Here is a 22557-nt window from a genome sequence, read left to right as displayed (position 1 = left end):
GTCCCGCAAAAAACAAGCCCTTATATGGCCATGTCAATGGAAAAATGAAAAAGTTATGGCTCTTGAGACGCAACTGCAAAACTAGTTGAAATTCAATGATTAGACCATTTTAAAAAACCTGCCCCGGTGGGCACGACAGGGTGGTAGGAAACCCGCCACTCAAGGGGTTAAGAGATATACTTTGCAACAGCCTCATAGGCCATACACACAAAGGAGAAGATCTAAACCATTGACTTGTATGGGAGGGTGTTATGGGCATGTGAGCTGTGCAGGGAGGGGGAAGGGGTGATCTGTGACGATGACCAATTGTGAATGGTGAATCCTGTGTTATCTATATAGGTGCTGCCTTTCATCGTAATCCTTTCTATGATGATAATGAAATGGCTGCTGACAAGTTTTCTTTCTACAGAGCAGAAAGTGTCCATAATTAAGCTTATTGGTCAGTATGAAAAATTCAAGGTTTTAGGATTTTTTTTATATATAGATCGTTACATTGAAAATGAAGAAACAAATCACCCAAAATTAAAAAAGATGTTTAACTTAAAAACCTGATTTGTACATTAGATGATTTTCTGATGACACATTCTCTTTAACCCCTTCCCTCCCCATGACATAAGGGTACGTCATTGGAGAGGGGTACTTCCCGGAAAAATGACGTACCCTTACGTCATAGGGATAGCGCGAGATCATGACAGAAGCCGGCTGTCAGTCATAGTTGGCCTCCTGCTGCAGCAGCGGGAGTGCATCGGAGATGCGCCCTCCCCCCGCTGTTAACACCTTCCCTGCCGCGATCTATGTACACCGCAGCATGGTAAGCGTTCACAAAGGAAGTGTGCTCCCTCTGTGAAGTTACCGGGCTCTCGCGATATAATCGCAGAGAGCCCGGCCTGCTGCCATGGCAACAGGCGTCCTGTATTGCCAGAGCCTGTGATCGCTGTATAAGCGATAAGGCATGGCAGGACAGAAGTCCTGCCATGCCTTATCACAGCGATCATCAGTGCTGTGCCTTAAGTCCCCCAGGGGGGACACAAACAGTGTAAAAAAAAATAATAAAAATGTAAAAAAAAAAATGTTAAAAAATTCCTTTTTTATGCTTTTTCTCATATTAGCATAAAAAAGGTAAAAAATTAAAATGGCACATATTTGGTAAAGATGCGTCCATAATGACATGTACAATAAGTTGAATATGCTTTTTACTCTGCACGACAAAAAGCATTTAAAAAAAAACGCAAAAAAACAGAGGCAAAATGTAAATTTTTAGCATTTTGCCTCCCAAAAAATGCAATAAAAGTGATCAAAAAAGCCGTATATTCCCCAAAATGGCACCAATAAAAACTACAGCTCGTCTCACAAAAAATAAGCCCTCACAGAGATCCGTACATAGAAAAATAAAAAAAGTTACAGGACTTTGAATGCAGCGAATTTCCAAAAAAGGGTTTTTATTGCAGAAAAGTGGAAAAACCTAAAAAAAATATAAGAACTTTGGTATCGTTGTAACCGTACCGACCCGCAGAAAAAACGTATTGTGTCATTTATGCTGCATGATTAACGCTGTAAAAAAAAAAAAAAAAATCTAAGGCAGAATTGATGCGTTTTCTCTCCCTGTTATCATAAAAAAAAATAATAAAAGTTTTACAATATAGTCTATGTAGTCAAAAATGGCGCCGATAAAAACTACAGTTTGCTACGAAAAAAAACAAGCCCTTATACGGCCGCGTCGACGGAAAAATTAAAAAGTTATGGCTTTTGAAAAATGGAGATGAAAATCCGCCAAAAATCGTTGCGTCCTTAAGCCCAAAATAGGCCGCGTCCTTAAGGGGTTAATAAATCTTGGCCTTAACAGTTTTTCGTAAAACACTACGTTTTAAGCTGCGGTGTTTTTTTTTATTTCAAAAATTGCTATAGCCAGATATTCGCTATAAGTCAATAGGCAAATATGCTATAAAAAAAAAATCACTCATTTTTTGGGGCATTTGAGACATACTATGGGGCCCTTGGAGAGAGGTGTTTGGCCTTAGTTTGTCGAATTCTCATTGCTGCTGGTTGGGAGAGAATGTGAAGGTGTCTCCAGAAGAACTGCATAGCTAGTAATTAGTAAATAAAGACTTGAGTAATTGGATGAAGGATCAAGGAAAGGGTCGATTGAGAAGCAAATACACTTTTGTCCTAGTGGCAAATCCCAGCATTACAATGGGGGGCCAATTTAAAGGGGTTGTCTCGAGGAAGCAGTGAAATTTTTTTTTTGCCCAGTCCCCCTAATTAAGCATACATTACTAAGCCCCCCTGTAAATGACTTTTCTAGCTGGTTTCTACTTACAGTTCCAGCGTTTCAGCAACTTATAAAAAGCTTCCCCAAGATGGCCGCCGGCTCTTTTCCCTTCGCTTGCTGTAGCCCTACGTGCGCGCTCCCGAGACGCTACCAGCTGTGTCTCCCTGACAACCAGACGCCCCGCAGCCGCCGACCGGACCCCGAGATCGAACGCGGCCGACCAGTCACCCACCGCCAGGCAGCAGGTAACCGACTCTAGCCCCCGGCTTCCCCACGCTAGCCCCCGGCTTCCCCGCGCTAGCCCCGGCTTCCCCGCGCTAGCCCCGGCTTCCCCGCGCTAGCCCCGGCTTCCCCAGCGGTAGGCCCCCGGCTCCCCAGCGGTAGGCCCCGGCTCCCCAGCGGTAGGCCCCGGCTCCCCAGCGGTAGGCACCGGCTCCCCAGCGGTAGGCACCGGCTCCCCAGCGGTAGGCCCCGACTCCCCAGCGGTAGGCTCCGGGGCCCAGCGGTAGGCCCCGGCTCCCCAGCGGTAGGCCCCGGCTCCCCAGCGGTAGGCCCCGGGGCCCAGCGGTAGGCTCCGGCTCCCCAGCGGTAGGCTCCGGGGCCCAGCGGTAGGCCCCGGGGCCCAGCGGTAGGCTCCGGGGCCCAGCGGTAGGCCCCGGCTCCCCAGCGGTAGGCCCCGGGGCCACAGCAGTAGGCTCCGGGGCCACAGCGGCAGGCTCCGGGGCCACAGCGGCAGTCAGTCACGCGTCACCCCCATCAGTCCGTCACCCATCACTTACCTGGGTGGCTGGGCTGGGCTGGGCTTCTCGGCTGGGCGGCTCCAGTTTCTGCACCTTCCTCTAACAGAGGATGGTAGCAGAATGGCCGCTCCAGCGCGCTCCCGAGAAGATACAGCTCGTCTGCGCATGCGCAGAAGAGCTGTAGCGGCGAGCACGCTGAAGCGGCTCGTGCTCAGAGCAGAGGACCGGACTGCGCAAGCGCGTCTAAAAAAGCAAGCCGCCAGCGAATTTAGACAGAACCATGGAGACGAGGACGCTAGCAACGGAGCAGGTAAGTGAATAACTTCTGTATGGCTCATATTTAATGCACGATGTATATTACAAAGTGCATTAATATGGCCATACAGAAGTGTATAACCCCACTTGATTTCGCAGGACAACCCCTTTAATGTTTGTTATGGGACCACCTATCCTTGATGTATATACCCCTGCTTTACAGATTCCCACCTCTTCATTGCAAGCTGCATGTATTTCAGTACAATCTATGTAAATGCAGCAGCTCTTCTGGATACAACATGATTTACTGTACATGGACGTTTTAAAGTCTGCAGCATTTATAACACATAGCCGGTCCAAGCCTTTAATTATATCTTTGTACGAGCAAAGATAAATCAGTCATAGGAAATGAAATGCTGATGGAACCATCTGCAGAAGGAAGATGAAAGGTCATATATCAATGGTAACTTTATTATTTCACTCATGCAATAAACTTCTTTTCTCAAACTTTTATTCATTCCCCTTAAAGGAGCAGTAAAAATGGATAATAAATACAAACAGAAATAAAACTTGTTCGCGGCGTTTGTCAATTTTTGCGATTGTTTTTGCAAATACTTCCAACTGTCTTGTAGAAATCTTGAAGATAATATTTAAAGGGGTACTCTCCTCTCAGACACAGGATATGCCAGAAATGTCTGATAAATGTGGGTTCTATCTCCTGGATCTGCAGCTGTCTCTAGAATGTGAGGCCCCTTACCCTGTCCCATTGGCTTCCACACCTAGAGGGGGCTAGGTTTAAAGGGGCTGTGTCAAGTTATAAAGTTATCTGGCATCTTAAATATTCCCTCATTAGCCCTGGATCATGAGCATTTTCTTCTGGCTTCCAAGAGTTTTCCTCCAGCTCCAGCCCATATCCCTGCCACTGCACCAGGTATTGCAGTTTTCCTCTGTGTTTTGGGGAGTCTAAGATATTTTCAATGATGTACTCCTTGTGCCCCTGTACCTTCACAGGTATTCTCCCAGAATGGCTTCAGTAGGGATGCATGAAAAACTGGGTTGATCTTTAAGCTGCCCGGGATATTAAGGTGAAGAGACCCTCGCTGAGATTGGCAGAGGTCCCATAAACCTTTGCACGAGAGGGTATGTTGGCCTTCAGATTCTTTGTAGATAACCACACTTTATCTCGATCCTGGAAGATAGGAGCAGTGTCAGTCGACCGCTTTCTTATAGGCCTCCTGGGCTTCTTGCAAGGTCTCGTTTAATTGCTTTTGAACATCCGTCAATGCTACCAGTCTGTCGTTGACCATCGGGCAGGAATGTTCGCAGGAAGGCCAGGAATGAAAACCGGGTGAGTTCGAAAGTTGACATAAAATGGGCTCTGGGAGGTAGAATTATGTTAGGCATTGTTATACGTGAACTCCACTGTTGCTAGATAATCCACCCAGTCATCCTGGAGATGGGAGATGAAGCAGTGGACATACTGCTCCAGAGTCTGGTTGGTTCTGTCGGTCTGTCCGTTGGATTGAGGATGAAAGGCTGAGGATGGAAGGCAGAGGATAGACTCACCATAGTTTCCAGGGTAGTGCAGAAGTGTCTTCAGAACTTCGAGGTGAAATAAACCGCCCTGTTTGAGACGATAACATCAGGAGTTCCATATAGTCGTAAAACTTCCTTGATCACCAACTCTGCGGTGCATTCGGCGGTGGGAATCTTATTTATGGGGAAGAAGTGAGGCATTCTCGTGAGTCAGTCCACAACCACAAGGATGGTAGTCATTCCTTTCAAGGGGGCAATTCCACTATAAAGTCCATCTATTAAGCTTCTCAGACTTGCCTTCGTCCTGCTATTTCTGACAGACGCCTGGGTCATCCTGTTTTCTCTGTAATTTGTACTGCTGAGCACTTCTCGCCAGCAGTGCAGGGGTAACTTTTTCCAGTGCTCCCATATCAGCTGTAGGCCATGGGTAATTGCCTCCCTATTTAGCTGAACTGAGAATCCTCCCTCATTTCCTTAGTGTTGGTGTGTGTTTTTATCAGTCAACCATCTTGGTCTCTGTTTCTTATATTACTGTATGTTCTTTGCCTTCTTCTTTTGTCTGTTTGCGTTTGGTTCATTTCCTTCCAGTTTTGGCTTCAGTCCTTGGCTGTGGACTCAGTGTTGACTGACTGAAAGAGTGAGGGGTCAAAACCCGCAGTCTCTCTTTTCGCCACTCATAAAGTCTCTGGTCAATTAGAATGCACAACTGGACAAAATCTTCTAGGTTATCAGGGGTCTCCACTCTAGCAAGTTTATCTTTTACCCACTGAGATAATCCCCAACGAATTGGCTCTATTGCACGGCTCGGTTCCACGTGGTATCATTCGCCCAGGGATGAAATTCTGACGTGTATACTGCTACGGAACGTTGTCCTTGTTGTAGATTATGTAGCCTCCTTCTGCTGTGGCACAACAATTCAGATCATCAAAGATTTCATCCATAGTGGTCATGAAGGCATCAAGCCTGTCAAGGATATTACTATTGGTCTCTATGTACAGCGAGGCCCATGCAAGTGCCTCATCAATGAGGTGGTTAATAATTAGAGATGAGCGAACGTACTCGTTTTCGAGTAATTACTCGATCGAGCACCGCGATTTTCGAGTACTTCCGTACTTGGGTGAAAAGATTTGGGGGGCGCCAGGGGGGCGGGGGGAGGCGTGGCGGAGCGGGGGGTGGCAGCGGGGAACAAGGGGAGCCCTCTCTCTCTCCCTCTCCCCCCCCACTCCCTGCTGCAACCCCCCACTCAACCACGGCGCCCCCTGAATCTTTTCGCCCGAGTACGGAAGTACTCGAAAATCGCGGCGCTCTGCGAAAAAGGGGCGTGGCCGAGTAGGTTCGCTCATCTCTATTAATAATGAAAAACACCTTTTTTCTATCACTGGTAAGCAAGGTGGGCAGCATCTGGAAATAAATCTGGCATTGATTAAGGAAGCCTCTATACTGACGACGGCCTCCACCGAACTTTGTGGACAGTGCCATGTGGATGCAACTGAGTGATACAACTCTGAAATTGCTTCTGTAAACTGATAACTTCCTTTGTTGATCTAGCAACAGCATCTGTAATCCAGCAAACTTCTCTTGGTAGGAGGCACAAAATTCCTGCAGCTCTGTAACTTGCTGCCACAGAGTGGTCACTACGGTCTCCATGTTTAGATGTGATTATTTTATAATGTCTTACCTGCAGTGGAGAGAAGACACTTGTGTAGTAGCCACAAGGGATCAGAGAGTAGTCAGGAGGAAGCTGGAGGTCATCAGCAGGTAGTCACGTTTGCAGTACAATGGATGAGGCAGAAAGCATAGTCATATGGGAAGCCAGGAGTCGTCAGCAGGTAGTCGCATATGCAGGAGAGGAGCAGGTGAGAAAAGGAAGCTTGATACAGGCAATGGAGCACAATAATTACGCAATGCTGGACTGTCAGGCCCAGGCTTTTATAGGAAGTCCTAATCAGAAACAGGTGGAGCTAGAACAAGGGCTGGATAGTAGGATCTCAAAACCAAGGTCAAAGTATGCAGAGAGATTGGTCCAAAGACCTGGATAGCTCAATAAGAAGGGCTACTGCTTTGAGAGCAGGAGGCTCCTGGTTCAAGTCCTGACAATACTATATATTAAGCTACACAACTGATTACATGGCCCAAAGAAGGGAAAAAGTCTGAAATGTTACTACAGTAAAATATTTGTATTTCTTTGAAATAAAAATAATGTGAGACATTTTTTTACTTGCATTCAAAAAGTCTGTGGTGCTGGTCCTCCTCTTCCTTTTCACACTGCGCCAATAATTGGGTTTGATCTGAGGACTGAGAAGTAGGACAAAGCAAACTAATATGCTAATACAAAGAATTGGGCTGTAAGATATAAATATCTTTAGTCCATTGTATTAAAGTTGTAGCATCAAATCTTTGATACAAAAGGTCAAATGTCCTCTAGAGAGATCATTGGTTGAAATTCTTCATATACAGTGCATTGAAAGCAACCCTCCATTCCTGCACTGGCTGCAGTGCTTCTCTGACTACTGACTAGTATGCATTGGTAGTCTAAGACACTACATGCTGCTCTGAATGGCCAGTGCTACTCAGAAGGGTACATGGGCCTGGATGCATATTTTGTATTTCAGCCACACTTCAGTAGCGGTGAGCGGTTCCAGTGACCTCATTGGTTGTTGGGTACACACCCCCTTTGGAGATGTGCACAAGTGGGCGGCCCGTTAAATAAGCAGCAGCACGGCCATAGGAGGGTCGGCAACTAACCCTTACCCCTAACCGCAACCCTAAACCCCAACCCTAACACCTAACCCTAAACCCTTACCCTAAACCCTAACCCTAAACGCTAACCCCTAAACCTAAACCCCAACCCTATCCCCTAGCCCTAAACCCTAAACTCAACCCCTAACCCCCCGCGGGTCTCGTGAACTAGTACTTGTGCAGATCTCCAAAGGGGGGTGTGTACCCAACAACCAATGAGCTCGCTGGAATCTCTCACCGCTACTGAAGTGCAGCTGAAATACAATATATGCGGCCTGGATATATGATAAAGTATGGTAGGGTGAAGAGGCATACCATTATCCTGCTTGTGCTTGTTGGCAGATCAAATGATCCTCTCTACTGCTGCTTTGTCTGGGCCCTCTGGAGCCTGTTCACCATGTGTCATGCCCTCACATAACCACTGATCCTAACATGTCCTAACAGCTTTGTCAGAACACTCTATATAGTGGACAATTCATCAAAATGGCAAAATGTCTTTGAATGCATTGTTGGGACACGTCTAGCAGTCAATGATCTCACAAGAAGAGGTCCACTAGACAAAAGTAGTCTCTAAAAGCCTTTGTATAGGGGGACAGGGAAAGCCCTTTTATGCCCTATAGTGGCATGACCCAGCATCTAATCCGACCACAACTGTAATAATTTACATATCTGCCCAAGACATAACTGCATGCCGAGTTTTGCAGCAATCTGACATTTTTATCTGGGTGCATTATTTTTGCGCCAATGAGTGTATGTACCTATACTGACTCCATACTCTAAGGATGTTTTTCACTCTTTTTGTCAGTGAAATGGTAAAAATGCAAGAGACTTTAGTCTTCTGACTTTTACTTTATTACTAGTAAATAATGGACGTTACTGAGTAAAATGTCATTGCAGCCTCTGTAGGTCAATTATCAGTTTATTACCTGCCCATCTCTCCCTTGAATCATCGAAAGTAAATCATGAAGCAGCTTCATTACTAGCCTTCTTGCATCATTCTCATAGCAATTTAGCCTCTTCTTGATATATGTGTCTTGAATTTGGGATATTAAAATATTCCAGACAGATCAAGGAAAAAATTAAACAGTGTCCACAAGACTAAGCTAACCTCCTCTTATTATTATTTCTGTCTGGTCCTTCATATATTATTCCTATTTTCTACAGGGTTAGAAACAGGCAGAAAAACAAGCTGGCCCTCCCAGAGACTGAGAAAGGCAGCTGCATGGTCTTGCTTGAGAAAAAAAATGTAATAGGGCTAAGATAAAGATAGCTGAGATCTGAAAGAGTACACTATCTCAAACTGGATCAGGTGTACTTGTAGATAGCTAGTGTGTGATCCATTTGGGCTGTGTTAGCACAGACAAACGGAAACTCTGATCAGTCAGATTTCCCCATTAGACTAGGGTCAGTATCGGATCAGGCGATTTCACCCAATGATAGAGACAATATCATACTGTCTCTCGCGTCCTCTAATAGTAAATTTGCACAGGAGTCAATTAGATTATTATAATCCTCAAGTTTTATGACTAACGAGCACTAAATAAATAGCTCAATTGGTCCAATGTTATAGACCCCTATGTGAGGACCCAATGTTCTATCAATGCCGTGTTGTCAGCTCGTTAATTTTTTGTCATTAAACTAGATAGACCACTCAAACTAGATAGATTTAGAGTAGCACGATACTATCTAGGCTCGGCTCAAGAGGTTCTAAATCATGCCCTGCTTGCTAGAAAGATAGAGGTTAAGATGCATACAAAACAAAACAAAAAACTGGTGGCATGTCTGCCCTGATGGTGGACTGACAGCATCCACACTGACAGTGTCCACAAGACTAAGCTAACCTCCTCTTATTAATATTTCTGTCTGGTCCTTCATATAGTGTTCATATTTTATACAGGGTTAGAAACAGGTAGAAAAACAAGCTGGCCCTCCCAGAGACTGAGAAAGGCAGCTGCATGGTCTTGCTTCAGAAAAAAATTGTAATAGGGCTTATAAATAAAGCTTAAAAGGTAAATTTAGACAGCCAGGTATATATAATTGATGATCTGATGAGGGACTTAGACTATTTTAATCAATGTGTCTGAACCTCTTTGAAGAGCACCTGCAATGTATCTAGTTCAGCAGGACTAGCTACATAGCTTTGCAGCCTCATCGTTTCTACTAACCCCATTCTTCTGTACAGACTCTTTTTACATCTGCTTCCTGCGGATTTTATTTATTAAGTGGGCGGTCTACTCCCCTCACCACCAATGTGTGACGTCAGTGGATGGAGGAAACTGACGTCATCCATTGAATGGAGAAGATTGCCCACTTGACAGATACATTGCAGCTGGATCCTGATCTGAGAAGAGCCCATAAGGGTGAACGGGGGTAAGTATGAAGAAAAGACCTGACAAAAATGCAATAAAGTCACATAGACAAATGACAGGTCTTCTTTAATAAAAAAAAATATATAAAGATGAGATTTCTTCTAAGGTTCCAATAGTGTAATAATGGTATAATTTACAGTATTATGTCTTTTCCATTTTAGGATTACAGATTAAATATATTCTTACGTCAGCAATGGAATGACCCTCGACTGGCTTATAGCGAATACCCAGATGACTCTTTGGATTTGGACCCCTCTATGTTGGATTCTATCTGGAAGCCAGATTTGTTCTTTGCCAATGAAAAGGGGGCAAATTTTCATGAAATCACCACAGACAACAAACTGCTAAGGATCTTTAAAACTGGCAATGTACTTTACAGCATTCGGTGAGTCAATGTATAACTTCAATATGGCAAGGGAAAGAGGCAAAGCCAATGTATTCGAGTTCTAGAATTTAGATTCCCCCCCCCCCCCCCCCCAAAAAAAGGAAACTCCAGGAGCAAGCCAAGAGTAGAGCAAAAGGAAATTCTATTATATTGCTTCCATTGTCGATTCCAGGCGTCAACAGAGATGCTGAGCAGTATGATTGTCAAGAGAGAAAACTGGAAGGCTACTAAAGCCACATAGTCTCTTGTCCCACACTTATTTGTGTAATAGCAAGTTGGAGGGGTCAGGGTACTTTTAAACAGGCCGCTAGTCACCTGGTTATTAGCTCAGAAGAGCAATTAGGGATGAGTATCAGCCTGTGTAGACACAGGACCAGCGAGGCTAATTGTGCGAGAATCACTTCCCTCTCGTTGTTCCTTAGCCTTTGGCTCACCTAAAAAACTAAGCAACTATTGGCTTATGTAAACAGGCAGTTGTTCATCTATGAACAACTGCCTGTTTGCTCTGAATGGAGGCGGGCGGCCGGAAGAGATCTCTGGCACGCTCCACCTCCATCCAGGGGGTAATTATCATTCCGGTGTGAAAGCACAGGAGTAGAGATGAGCGAGTATACTCGCAAAAGGCACATTACTCGAGCGAGTAGTGCCTTAGCTGAGTATCTCCCCGCTCGTCTCTAAAGATTCGGGGGCCGGCACGGGTGACAGGTGAGTTGCGACGGGGAGCGGGGGGGGGAGAGAGATCTCCCCTCCGTTCCTCCTGCTCTTCCCCGCTGTTTCCCGCCCCCTGCCGCCCCTGAATCTTTAGAGACAAGCGGGGAGATACTCGGCTAAGGCACTACTCACTCGAGTAATGTGCCTTAGCGAGTATACTTGCTCATCTCTACACAGGAGCCATAATCGCTGGGATGGCTGTCAGGCACTTAAGCACCCGACAGTTGTCCCGTGTAAAAGTACTATTACTTTGATTGATGCTAGAGCACCAATTTTCTGTCTTTTTTTTTTCAGATTAACTTTGACTTTGGCTTGTCCCATGGACTTGAAAAATTTTCCAATGGATGTCCAAACCTGTATCATGCAACTGGAGAGTTGTAAGTTGGAATAGATTTTAAGACCCTGCTCTACACCAAGCACTGCAATCTGTTACACTATTTAACTCTTGGTCTGTACTGTGTGTCTGAAGAGTCCCCAAGTTATAATTTTTGTTTTTATTTATTTTACCATGTTGGACTCCACATTAATTTCTGACTTTGTCAGGTACCTAATGTCTTGTAACATACTGTCATTGTTCTGTTTCTATAAGTAGGTTACTTTTTATAGAAATAGTTAACTATTGAGCCCACAGTGAAGGTCTCATCGTAGAAATATCATGGGATCACATAGGCTACCATCTTTTAAGTTTGTGCATGACACAATATTGCTGTTCAGTAGAATCCTGAAGTAGAACTTCCTTTGGAGTTCAAAGCCAAAAGATCAAGTCATTTTGATAGCTCTGTCTTTGAATTGAATCGTAACATGATTCTTCATGCGTGCCGAAAGAAAGTAAGGCTGTGGTCTCCTTAGTTTTCTCCATTATGACGATGACATAAAAAAGTCATCTAAAAAAACTGATATTATTTACAACTATAAGAGCATAAAATGTGGAGCAGACACTTATGACTGTGTGGTAGATACATGGGGAACATGATGATGGGCTCTTTCATGATCCTTTTTGATTCTCAATGGTCCATTGGTCAACATCTATTTGGTTTACATGTTGAACTAGCTGATATACCCGGCTTTGCCCGAGTTAATTTGGTACTGGTGTTTATCTGGTGTTCACACGGAAAATCTTATAAAGTAGTCGTTACTTTAGAGATACCGAGGAAAAAAAATTGTTCACCACTTTGCATGGTTCTTTGCGTTACCCAGGAAACACCACGTAGAAGGCAACCATGCGACGTTTCCTTTATATAAAATGACATCAGGAAGTGAGAGAATTAGATTACGTACTTAAAATTTGGACACTAATTATTTTGCGCTTAGAATTGAACAATCGAGTTGGGACCCATTAACTTTTCCTATTCATGACATAATCAATGTTCGTGCCAAATCTTAAATTTCTATGACATCGGGAAGTGAAAGAATTAGATTCCATACGTTAAATTTGGATGCTAATTCTTTTGCGCTTAGAATAGAATAATCGAGTTGGGACCCATTAGCTTTTCCTAGTAATGACATAATCAATGCTCGTGCCAAATTTCATGTTTCTACGACATCGGGAAGTTGGAGAATTAGTGGCGAGTCAGTCAGTGAATCAGTGAGTGAGTCAGTCAGTGAGTGAGTCAGTGAGGGCTTTCGTCTTCATATATATAGATAAACTGCAAAGAGACAGCAACTTCAAAATGTAGAGGAGAAAGTTCCTACAATCACTTGCATGAGTGAAGTCAACAATAAATCTGTGTGGCCTTGTTGAAGACTCAAACTATTCCTTCATCTACACCGACTGATGGCCCAAATCCAGAAGCTGCCCAAGAAACCCAGCAAGAGCCAATATGCAGAAAACAAGGGACATGCAGTAAGGAAAGAAGGACACAAAACCAAACAAGCATGCAACAAATGTAAAATGTACATATGCAAAACACTCAGTAATACAGGTCATCTGTAAAAAGTGTTCACATGATCTTCGATGGGCCATAGATAGTAATTGAGGTGCTAAGATGTCATTCCTTCCCATCAGATTACATGCAAACATGCACAGCCTTTAAATTAAAAAATATTTAATTTCATACCACAAAAACAAGGTCTAAAAGTTGATCTTAAGCGAAGTCAAAAATGACTCCATCATGAATGTGATTGGACAGTATCTTGCAGTGAATACAGAAGGCTAAGCAGAATATCGGCTTGTTTTATGCATTATTGAGTTTTAAGATATTATAGTTATCATTATACACACAGAAGTAGAGCAGCACAAGCGCAGCATCACGGCTTGGTAGCTTTTCAGCATAACGCATCAGGAACCTACGATGACGTTATATATCGGCATACAATGTGTGCAGAACCCAGCAGTCTGGCCTTTTGTAACTGACAGATGGTAATTTTGTCAATATTGAGTTGTTCCAAGTGCCGATCAAGATCTTTAGGCACAGAACCCATTGTGCCGATTGAAGCTCGGAATGCCGCTGCTGGTTAGCGCCACTAATGCTGCATGTGGACTTGAAAGTCTTCATATTTGCCCATTTTCTGTTGCTGCCTCTCATGGACCCTGCAATCACTGGGTATAGCAATGTCTTTGAGCCATACCCCTTTATTTTCAATAATGTCAAATCAGGAACCTTATAGGCCAAGACTTTGTTTGTGTACGAAAATTCGATAGCATTTTTACTCCTACCAGTAGTAGTCCTCCTCCTCTTCTTCTCCTCCTTTCTTCTTTCCCTCCTCCTTTCTTTTTCTTCTCCTCCTTTCTCCTTTTTCTTCTCCTTTCTCCTTTTTCTTCTTTCTCCTTTTTCTTCTCCTTTCTCCCTTTTCTTCTCCTTTCTCCTTCTTCTTCTCCTTTCTCATTCTTCTTCTCCCTTTTCCTTCTTCTTCTCCCTCCTTCTCATTTATTCTTCTTCTCCTCATTTCTCCTTTCTTCTTCTCCTCCTCATTTCTCCCTTCTTCTTCTCCTCCTTTCTTCTTCTTCTCCTTTCTCCTTCTTCTCCTTTCTTCTTCTTCTCTGCCTTTCTTCTTCTTCTCTTTTCTTCGTTCTCTCCTCCTTTCTCTCTTCTTCTTATTCTCCTTTCTTCTTCTTCGTATTCTCCTTTCTTCTTATTATTCTCCTTTCTTCTTCTTCTCCTCCTCCTTTATCCTTCTTCTTCTACTTTCTCCTTCTTTTCCTCCTTTCTCATTTCTTCTTTCTCTCTTCCTTCCTCCTTTCTTTTTCTTCTCCTCCTTTCTTCTTTCTCTCTTCCTTTCTCCTTTCTTTTTCTTCTCCTCCTTTCTTCTTCTCCTTTCTCCTTTTTCTTCTCCTTTCTCCTTTTTCTTCTCCTTTCTCCTTTTTCTTCGCCTTTCTCCTTTTTCTTCGCCTTTCTCCTTTTTCTTCATCTTTCTCCTTTTTCTTCGTCTTTCTCCTTTTTCTTCGTCTTTCTCCTTTTTCTTCGTCTTTCTCCTTCTTCTCCTTTCTCATTCTTCTTCTCCCTTTTCCTTCTTCTTCTTCTTCTCCCTCCTTCTCATTTATTCTTCTTCTCCTCATTTCTCCTTTCTTCTTCTCCTCCTCATTTCTCCCTTCTTCTTCTCCCTTCTTCTCCTCCTTTCTTCTTCTTCTCCTTTCTTATTCTTCTCCGCCTTTCTTCTTCTTCTCTTTTCTTCGTCTTTTCCTCCTTTCTCTCTTCTTCTCCTTTCTTCTTCTTCTTCTCCTCCTTTCTCCTTCTTCTACTTTCTCCTTCTTCTTCTCCTTTCTCCTTTGTATTCTCCTTTGTATTCTCCTTTCTCCTCCTTCTTCTCCTTTCTCCTTCTTCTTCTCCTTTTTCCTTCTTCTTCTCCTTTTTCCTTCTTCTTCTCCTTTTTCCTTCTTCTTCTCCTTTTTCCTTCTTCTTCTCCTTTATCCTTCTTCTTTTTTCTCCTTCTTCTCCTCTGTTCTCCTTCTTTCTCCTTCTCCTTCTCTTTCTTTTTCTTCTTCAATGAACTATATGGAATAATGTTATTCAAGCAGAACAGTGGATATAACCTAACATTCACCGAGTATTTATAAGCAATGCAAAATGTCCATGGAGAAATATTTTAAAAATTAAGAATTTTTTTGTTTGCATCGTGTTTGACCCAACAACAACTGAAATGACCTTTTTTCTCTGCACAGTTGGTTATACAATGAATGATCTTATTTTTGAATGGGAGGAGGTGGGTGCCGTGCAGGTGGCGGAAGGTCTTACTTTGCCACAATTTATCATGAAGGAAGAGAAGGATCTACGGTATTGTACCAAACACTATAGCACTGGTAAGTGTCTGTTGAATCCACCTCCTCGATTGTCCAGATCCATATTGTCCACAATGTTTCTATGCAATTTCAGAAAACTGGTGCGAGAAATTACTGAGCTCCTAAATTGGCCTATGACTGGTGGCTTTAGAGGAAGAGATCTAAGTAGTCCGGAAAGCTAATGTTCTGATGTACATCATTTTGCATTTCAGTTTTGCCATTAAAAGGTGTAATAATTACTGCAAGACTATTATTTTGTTTCTTTAAGGGTGCATTCATACGGACAAGCGTGATATTGATCCAATCGAATAGTTGAGCCTTGTTTCAGGTTGAACTTTGGTTTGGCGTGAAGCATCTGACCAAACAGTTGTTGTCCATGGTCAGATTTGAACCTAGGACTGCAGTGCTGAAAGGCAACAGTCCTAACCATTGAGCTACCATGCTCCTTCTTTTTCTCCTCCCTTTCCCTGTTGCCTTCAACACTGGGGTCCTAGGTTCAACGTAGATATTGTCCTTGGTCAGATTTGAACCTAGGATCCCAGCACTGCAAGGCAATAGTCCTAAAAACTGAGACACCGTGGGAGAAGAGGAGGAAGAGGAGGACAGAAGATGCATGGTAGCTCAATAGTTAGCATTGTTGCCTTGCAGTGCTGGGGTCCTAGGCATAGAGTTTGAATGTTCTCCGTGTGTTTGTGTTTCTTCTCCTTTTGCTCCTCCTCCAGAGGAAGAAGGAAGGAGGAGGAGATGGAGAAAGAAGGCAGAAGAAACATGGTGGTTTAATGTTTAGCACTTGTGCCTTACAGTACTTGGGTCCCAGGTTCAAATTTGACCAACAGATGTCATCCTTGGTCAGATTCGAAGGAAGAACTACAGTGCTAATCACATAGGAGGAATTCTATGGTGCTTAATCAGTGTTATACACCAGTTTTAGGGGATTTAGTGAAGTTTCACTTCGGTTCAAACTAATTTGGACCAAACCAAACTTTTCCCCAAAACTTAATGAACCAACTAAACTTTTTCAAAAGTTTGCTTAACATTAAAACCAAAGAATGCCACTGACTAGATCACAAACAAGGCAACTGACAGAAGTGTCCTAAATTAGGGACTACTTCTTTTGGCCATACTTAAGAGCCATATTGATCACTGTTCTCTCCTGTCTGTAATTAAAGTTGGAGTTTATATAAAGTGGTCATTCCCATTAAGTCTCTTTGTTGAAGGCTACAATTAGTACATTAATTTTAATTGCAGGCATGAAGGGATTTCCACATCTCTAATAATAAACAGATACCTTGTAGGTTTTTCTTGAAACAATTTTACTAACTTCATTTTTTTTTTTACATCCCAGGAAAATTTACTTGCATTGAAGCTCGCTTCCACTTGGAGAGACAGATGGGTTATTATCTGATTCAGATGTACATTCCTAGTTTGCTTATCGTCATTCTCTCTTGGGTGTCCTTCTGGATCAACATGGATGCAGCTCCTGCCAGAGTTGGTCTTGGCATCACTACTGTGCTGACCATGACCACACAAAGTTCTGGATCTCGAGCATCTCTACCAAAGGTTTGTACTGTAGAAAACATGAGGGATTTCCCTGCCTCACACTTAATGTAGGTACAACTGAGACACTTAAACAATGCCTTCTGCTTGAAGACGAACCTAGAAAAAAAAAAAACCTCGGCACCCGGCGTCTAGTCTCCCATTGTAGTCGATAAGGTTCGTTACTCGAGTAGAGCTCTCGAATTTTACGAAAAGCTCGACCCGAATAACGTGGACCCGAGCATTTGGGTGCTCGCTCATCTCTAGTGTTGACACCCACAAAGAACAAAAATGGCAGAGGGTGATCCAGTTTTGTATAAAAGCTACAAGGAAATGGGAAACTCTGTTAGGCCATGTCACTAAAATGACGGCCATTTTGAATGCCGTCGTCTTGGATTCAGTTTTTCCAATGGAAAGATATGTGTTCGATATATCAACCCATAGAAAAAGTCCATCAGAAAACAACGGCGCGCTTCATTCTAGCATCACTTTATTCACTCTCATGTTAACACAGTGATTTTTCTTCATTACAGGCCATGTGAATGATGAGGTTATCTCAAGCAGTGTGTTGAGCAATGTTGAGATAGTTCTTATGTAGGACAACCCCTTTAACTCTGTAAAGTTCTATGCTTCTGTATTGCAGGAAAGATTTTCTTCCCACATCCTGACAAATATATATATACATGGTGGTGATCATGCGAGGGTACATCATGTGCTGGAGGATGGCTGTGATTGACAGCTGCCCTATAGCACTGAAGGCCCATTTACACTAGACGAATGTCAGGCAAACAATGCCCGACCCTTGTGTCCCCCCCCCCCCCCCTATACATACTCACTCCCGTGCTGCCGCACAGGGGATCAAAATACATCTTTAATTCGGTCAATTTAACCCATTCTGCACTTCAGTCAATGCCCAGGTTCAAGTTGTTTTGTCAACTTAAGTAAATTGCACAATTTATAAATCTATGACAAAGTTAATTTTTGGTGTATTTTGTCATTAGAAAAAATTCTTATAAAATTATGTCTAAAAAAACCCATATCTTGTTTTATTTTAAAAAAAAAGTCTAAGACACGTAAATAAGCAAAATAAAAATGTATGGCTGATGGAATGCAGTGAGGCAAAAATGAAAAACATTTCTGTGGTCCTTAAGGTTACAACAGGCTTGGTCCTTAAAGGGGTTGTCTTAGCAATGGAAGTTATCCTCTATCCGCAGCATAGGGAATAGCTTGCAGATTGGTGGAGGTCTGACCACTCGCACTCCACCAAGTCCTACTTCTAGACCGGACCAGGAGAGTCATTGGATCTTGTATACCATGACTTTTTTTCCAAAGTGTTTGTTACTGCGCTGCATAAAAGGTTGGTATATAAGATGAGAATGCTCGGTCTGGGCGAGAATGTGTGCAAGGGGGTAAGTAACTGGTCAGTGATAGAAAGTGATAGAGGGGGGTTATAAATGGTACACACTTTGATTGGTCACCGTTACTAGTTGGGCACCACAGGGGGCAGTACTGGGCTCTATTTTTTTTATTATATTTATCAATGACCTGGTAGAAGGATTGTAGTAAAATATCAATATTTGCAGATGATACAAAACTATGTAAAGTAATTAACACAAGAGGACGGAATGCGGCTGTAAATGGATCTGGATAACCTGAAGACTTGGGCAAAAAAGTGACAAATGAGGTTTAATACTGATAAATGTAAGGTTATAAACACGGGCAGAGGAAATACATGTCACCATTACACACTAAATGGGAAACCACTGGGGAACACTGACCTGGAGAAGGACTTGGGGGTTTTAGTGTAAACTGAACTGGAGCAACCAGTGTCAGGCAGCTGCTGCCAAGGCAAATAGGATCATGTGGTGCACCAAAAGAAGTCTAGAGGCGCATGATGAGAACATTGTTCTTCCTCTTTACAAGTCACTGGTCAGACCACACATGAAATATTGTGGACAGTTTTGGGCATCGGTACTCAAGAAGGACGTATCAGAGGTTGAGTGGGTAAAAAAACGGGCAACTAAAGTAATAAATGGAATGGGCGGACTACAATACCCAGAGAGGTCATAAAAATTGGGGTTATTTAGTTTCAAAAAAAGACATCTGAGGGGCGACCTAATAACTATGTATAAAATATATCAGGGGACAATACAGAGATCTCTCCAATCATCTATTTATACCCAGGACTGTGACTGTAACAAGGGGGCATCCTCTCTGTCTAGAGGAAAGAAGGTTTCATCACCAACACAGAAGGGGGTTCTTTACTGTAAGAGCAGTAAGACTATGGAACTCTCTAAAAGTACAAGAGGAGCCTGGACGCCTTTATTGAGCATAATAATATCACATGTTATAATCACTAATTGCTTCAGAAGGGTCGATGATCAAGGGGTTATTCTGATTGGCAGATTGGAATTTTTTTTCCCTCAATTAGGAAAATTGTCTTTTACCTCATGTGTTTTTTTTGCCTTCCTCTGGATCATCATTGTGGGGTAATAGGCTGTACTGGATGCACATATGTCTTTTTCAGCCTAAAATACAATGTTACTATATTTTCCCAATTCCAAGAACAGGGGTCCCAAGCAATCTGCAAGTTATTCCCTCAATTATGGATAGGGGATAATGAATTCTCTTAAAGAATATCACATTTTAAATATGGCTGCCCGAATGGAAGGCATGTCTCTGTTATTGGCACTGATATTTTACAAACCCTATCTGCATCCATCATAATGGCGCCAGATGGATCGTTACGGGTTGGGACCTCAGGTGTCATTTCAGAAAAAAAATTTTGTAAATTAAACTGCTCTCTTGGTGGAGCTGGCTTATGTGTTTGGCCTGATAGCCGCTGCGGAAACTCAACGGTTCCTGACAAATTATGGGCCACCAACAAGACAGACAGGGAAATTGAATGTACCCACCATGATAATATATATGAGACCCGGATACCCACTCCTGGGTCAAACAGTATCCCCTTAGTGAAAAAAAAAAGGGAATGAAGGGTCAGGGAATGACTTCTACTGATGGGACAACCCTCTTAAGGGGTTAATGTACATGAAGTTCAGTAAAGTTCATCCATATTTTCATTTAACTGCACATATTTTTAAATTTGGCAATGGTTTTTCTTTTTATTCTTGAGAATGTCCTTCATTCAACTATTGTTGATCAAAACTAGAGATGAGCGAGCATTGTCCTTAGCGAGTACCTGCCCGCTCGGAAGAAAAGATTCGGGTGCCGGCAGGGGAGAGCGGAGGGGAACGGAGGGGAGATCTCTCTCTCCCTCTCTCCCCCGGCTCCCTCCTGCTCACTCCCGCAACTCCCCTGTCACCCGGGCCGGCAGCCGAACCTTTTCTTCCGAGCGGGCAGGTACTCGCTAAGGACAATGCTCGCTCATCTCTAATCAAAACCTCTCATTCGCTCCCTCTTTCCATGGGGTCTGATCTCAGCACCATCTCATTGTTCGATGTTCTAATTCTTTTTCATGTCACTTTTTCTTATTTCAGTCATCAGCCTTCATTGTTTCCTTTCATGTGTTGTGAACCCTCATGGTCATTCCCTTCTCTCAGTGCAGGAGGATCTGTGTTCATTCAAGTTCTCAATAAGGCAAGTGTAGAACAAACAACTTTTATAGTTTAGGTATTGATAAGATTTAGGTAAATACAGTGATATCTCTTCGAAAAGACTTCCTTTTCAAGAAGACCACCGCTTTATCTTCACCTGTGAAAGATTTTCAGTTCCTGTGTATACTGGTCATTTTCCGAAAAAAGATCACCCTTGTGGATGTCTATTTTTGAATGCAATTTGGGGGTGGGTGTCTCATGGAGATTTTGTTGTGTTTAAGTTACACAAAATTGTACCTAGATGCCAATTAGACAGTCTTAGCGCGTTGTTTATGCAGCATAAAGGATGGGCGATGAGCTGAACGATCATGGTTCAGTGTAAGTAGCGGCTGTTCAGTGCTGAACATCCGCTATGTTAAATCAATGAAGAGGGACGAGGGAGCAAGAGGAGAGAAATCTCATCCTTTTATAAAAGTGCAGGAGGCAGGTGCAGCAAGTCACAAATCATGGTGTGCACCATAATGTGTGACTTGTATGCCAGAAAACTAGCACACCAATATGTGCTCCAACGCCCCTATACTTCCCAATATACTTGGTTTCTGAGTGTTGCTTACATACCCTTCATTTATAAGAAGAGGCAACATACATGATGAGATATGGACCCGTGTTCCAAAGTTGGGGGACTATTTTTAACACAGAGTACCTAACTTCAATTACCCAACTCCAATGTGATGTGGGGGTAGCATTGCTATAGACATGGGGTGATGTGAGGGTGGGGTCCACTCTTGTGCATGGGATCGGTGTAGTATTGAAGCTCATCCCCATTCACTTGGTTACCTAGTATGAGTACAGAGAATATTTGTATTTATCCGGGTCTCGGTGCTCCCTATGTCGAAAACAAATGGCAATATAGATGCAAGATATTGATATGTAATATTTGTATTAGCAGTTCTGGCAAAGTGTTTCTTTTCTGTTGCAGGTGTCTTATGTGAAAGCTATTGATATCTGGATGGCCGTCTGTCTGCTGTTTGTCTTTTCTGCTCTATTGGAATATGCAGCTGTCAACTTTGTATCACGACAGCACAAGGAACTTTTACGTTTCAGGAAGAGGAGACGACATCACAAGGTAACCTCCTCTGTGCTACAGTTTGGGAGACGGGGTGGAAGGGGGGCGTTTTACACGCAAATTCATCTGATTATAGACTATCCTACAAAAAGTAATTGGGCACCTGAAGATCAAAAGTAGCATTTATTTGCATATGTTAATACTTAGTGGGGCTCCTTTTGGCCCGGATGACAATGGATACTCTCTGTGACATACTTTCTACTAACATCTGATACGCTTTAGCTGGTATTTCCCTCCATTCATCCTGCAAACATCTGGAGGGTTCTCTAAATGAAAATGGATGCTGTTCATATTTCCTCACCTGACATTCCAGTTCATCCCAAAGATGTTCAATATGGTTCAGGTGTGGATTCTGTGTAGCCGGTCCAATCATGGAAGATCTATATCCTCAAACCAACATAAAACAGCGTTAGAGTTCTGACAAGGTGTGTTCCCTTGTTGGAAGTATAGCTGATAGAGATTAGCGAGCATACTCGCTAAGGGCAATTACTCGATCGAGCATTGTCCTTAGCGAGTACCTGCCCGCTCGGAAGAAAAGATTCAGGTGCCGGCGGGCAGGGAGCGGCGGGGGAGAGTGGGGAGGAACGGAAGGGAGATCTCTCTCTCCCTCTCTTCCCCCCGCTCCCCCTTGCTCATGGCCGCAACTCACCTGTCACCCGCGCCGGCAGCCGAACCTTTTCTTCCGAGCGGGCAGGTACTCGCTAAGGACAATGCTCGATCGAGTAATTGCCCTTAGCGAGTATGCTCGCTCATCTCTAATAGCTGACTATTCTGAGAGTATTACCATATTATTGTCTAGAATGTCAGGGTACACCTCTGTGATCATGGCTCTGGTCACTGCAACCAACGGACTGAGACCATGCCACGTAAAACATCCCCAGACCATGTCGGAACCTCCGCCGTACTTAACGGTTGGCACAACACATTCAGGTAGAAGGTGTTCCCCAGGCTCCTCCACACTAAGGTACCTCCATCTGATGTGAAGATGAAGTAGTGTAAGTCGTAACCTCATAGAATGCTCTTCCATTGCTCAACTGTCCAACGACAATCCTACTTGCACTTTTGTAGACAGCCCAATAAATTTTGTTTGAGAGAACTTGCCAGACATTTTCAGGATGAAT

At 43.3% G+C, this 22557-nt stretch overlaps 1 protein-coding gene across 1 annotated transcript in view; it reads left to right on the top strand.

The window, feature by feature from the left end:
- Positions 1 to 22557, top strand: part of GLRA1 (glycine receptor alpha 1) — a 66001-nt gene that overhangs the window by 31035 nt on the left and 12409 nt on the right. Inside the window, exons 3-7 of the mRNA XM_066589467.1 lie at positions 10070 to 10293; positions 11299 to 11381; positions 15104 to 15241; positions 16566 to 16780; positions 21290 to 21436. Coding sequence (XP_066445564.1) covers positions 10070 to 10293; positions 11299 to 11381; positions 15104 to 15241; positions 16566 to 16780; positions 21290 to 21436 — 807 coding nt within the window. The remainder of the gene's footprint in view (positions 1 to 10069; positions 10294 to 11298; positions 11382 to 15103; positions 15242 to 16565; positions 16781 to 21289; positions 21437 to 22557) is intronic.

This window comes from Eleutherodactylus coqui, chromosome 2, assembly GCF_035609145.1.
Source record: "Eleutherodactylus coqui strain aEleCoq1 chromosome 2, aEleCoq1.hap1, whole genome shotgun sequence".
Classification (NCBI taxonomy): domain Eukaryota; kingdom Metazoa; phylum Chordata; class Amphibia; order Anura; family Eleutherodactylidae; genus Eleutherodactylus; species Eleutherodactylus coqui.
Note: the sequence above shows the minus strand (reverse complement) of the source record. Positions and strands in the feature narration are given on the sequence as shown.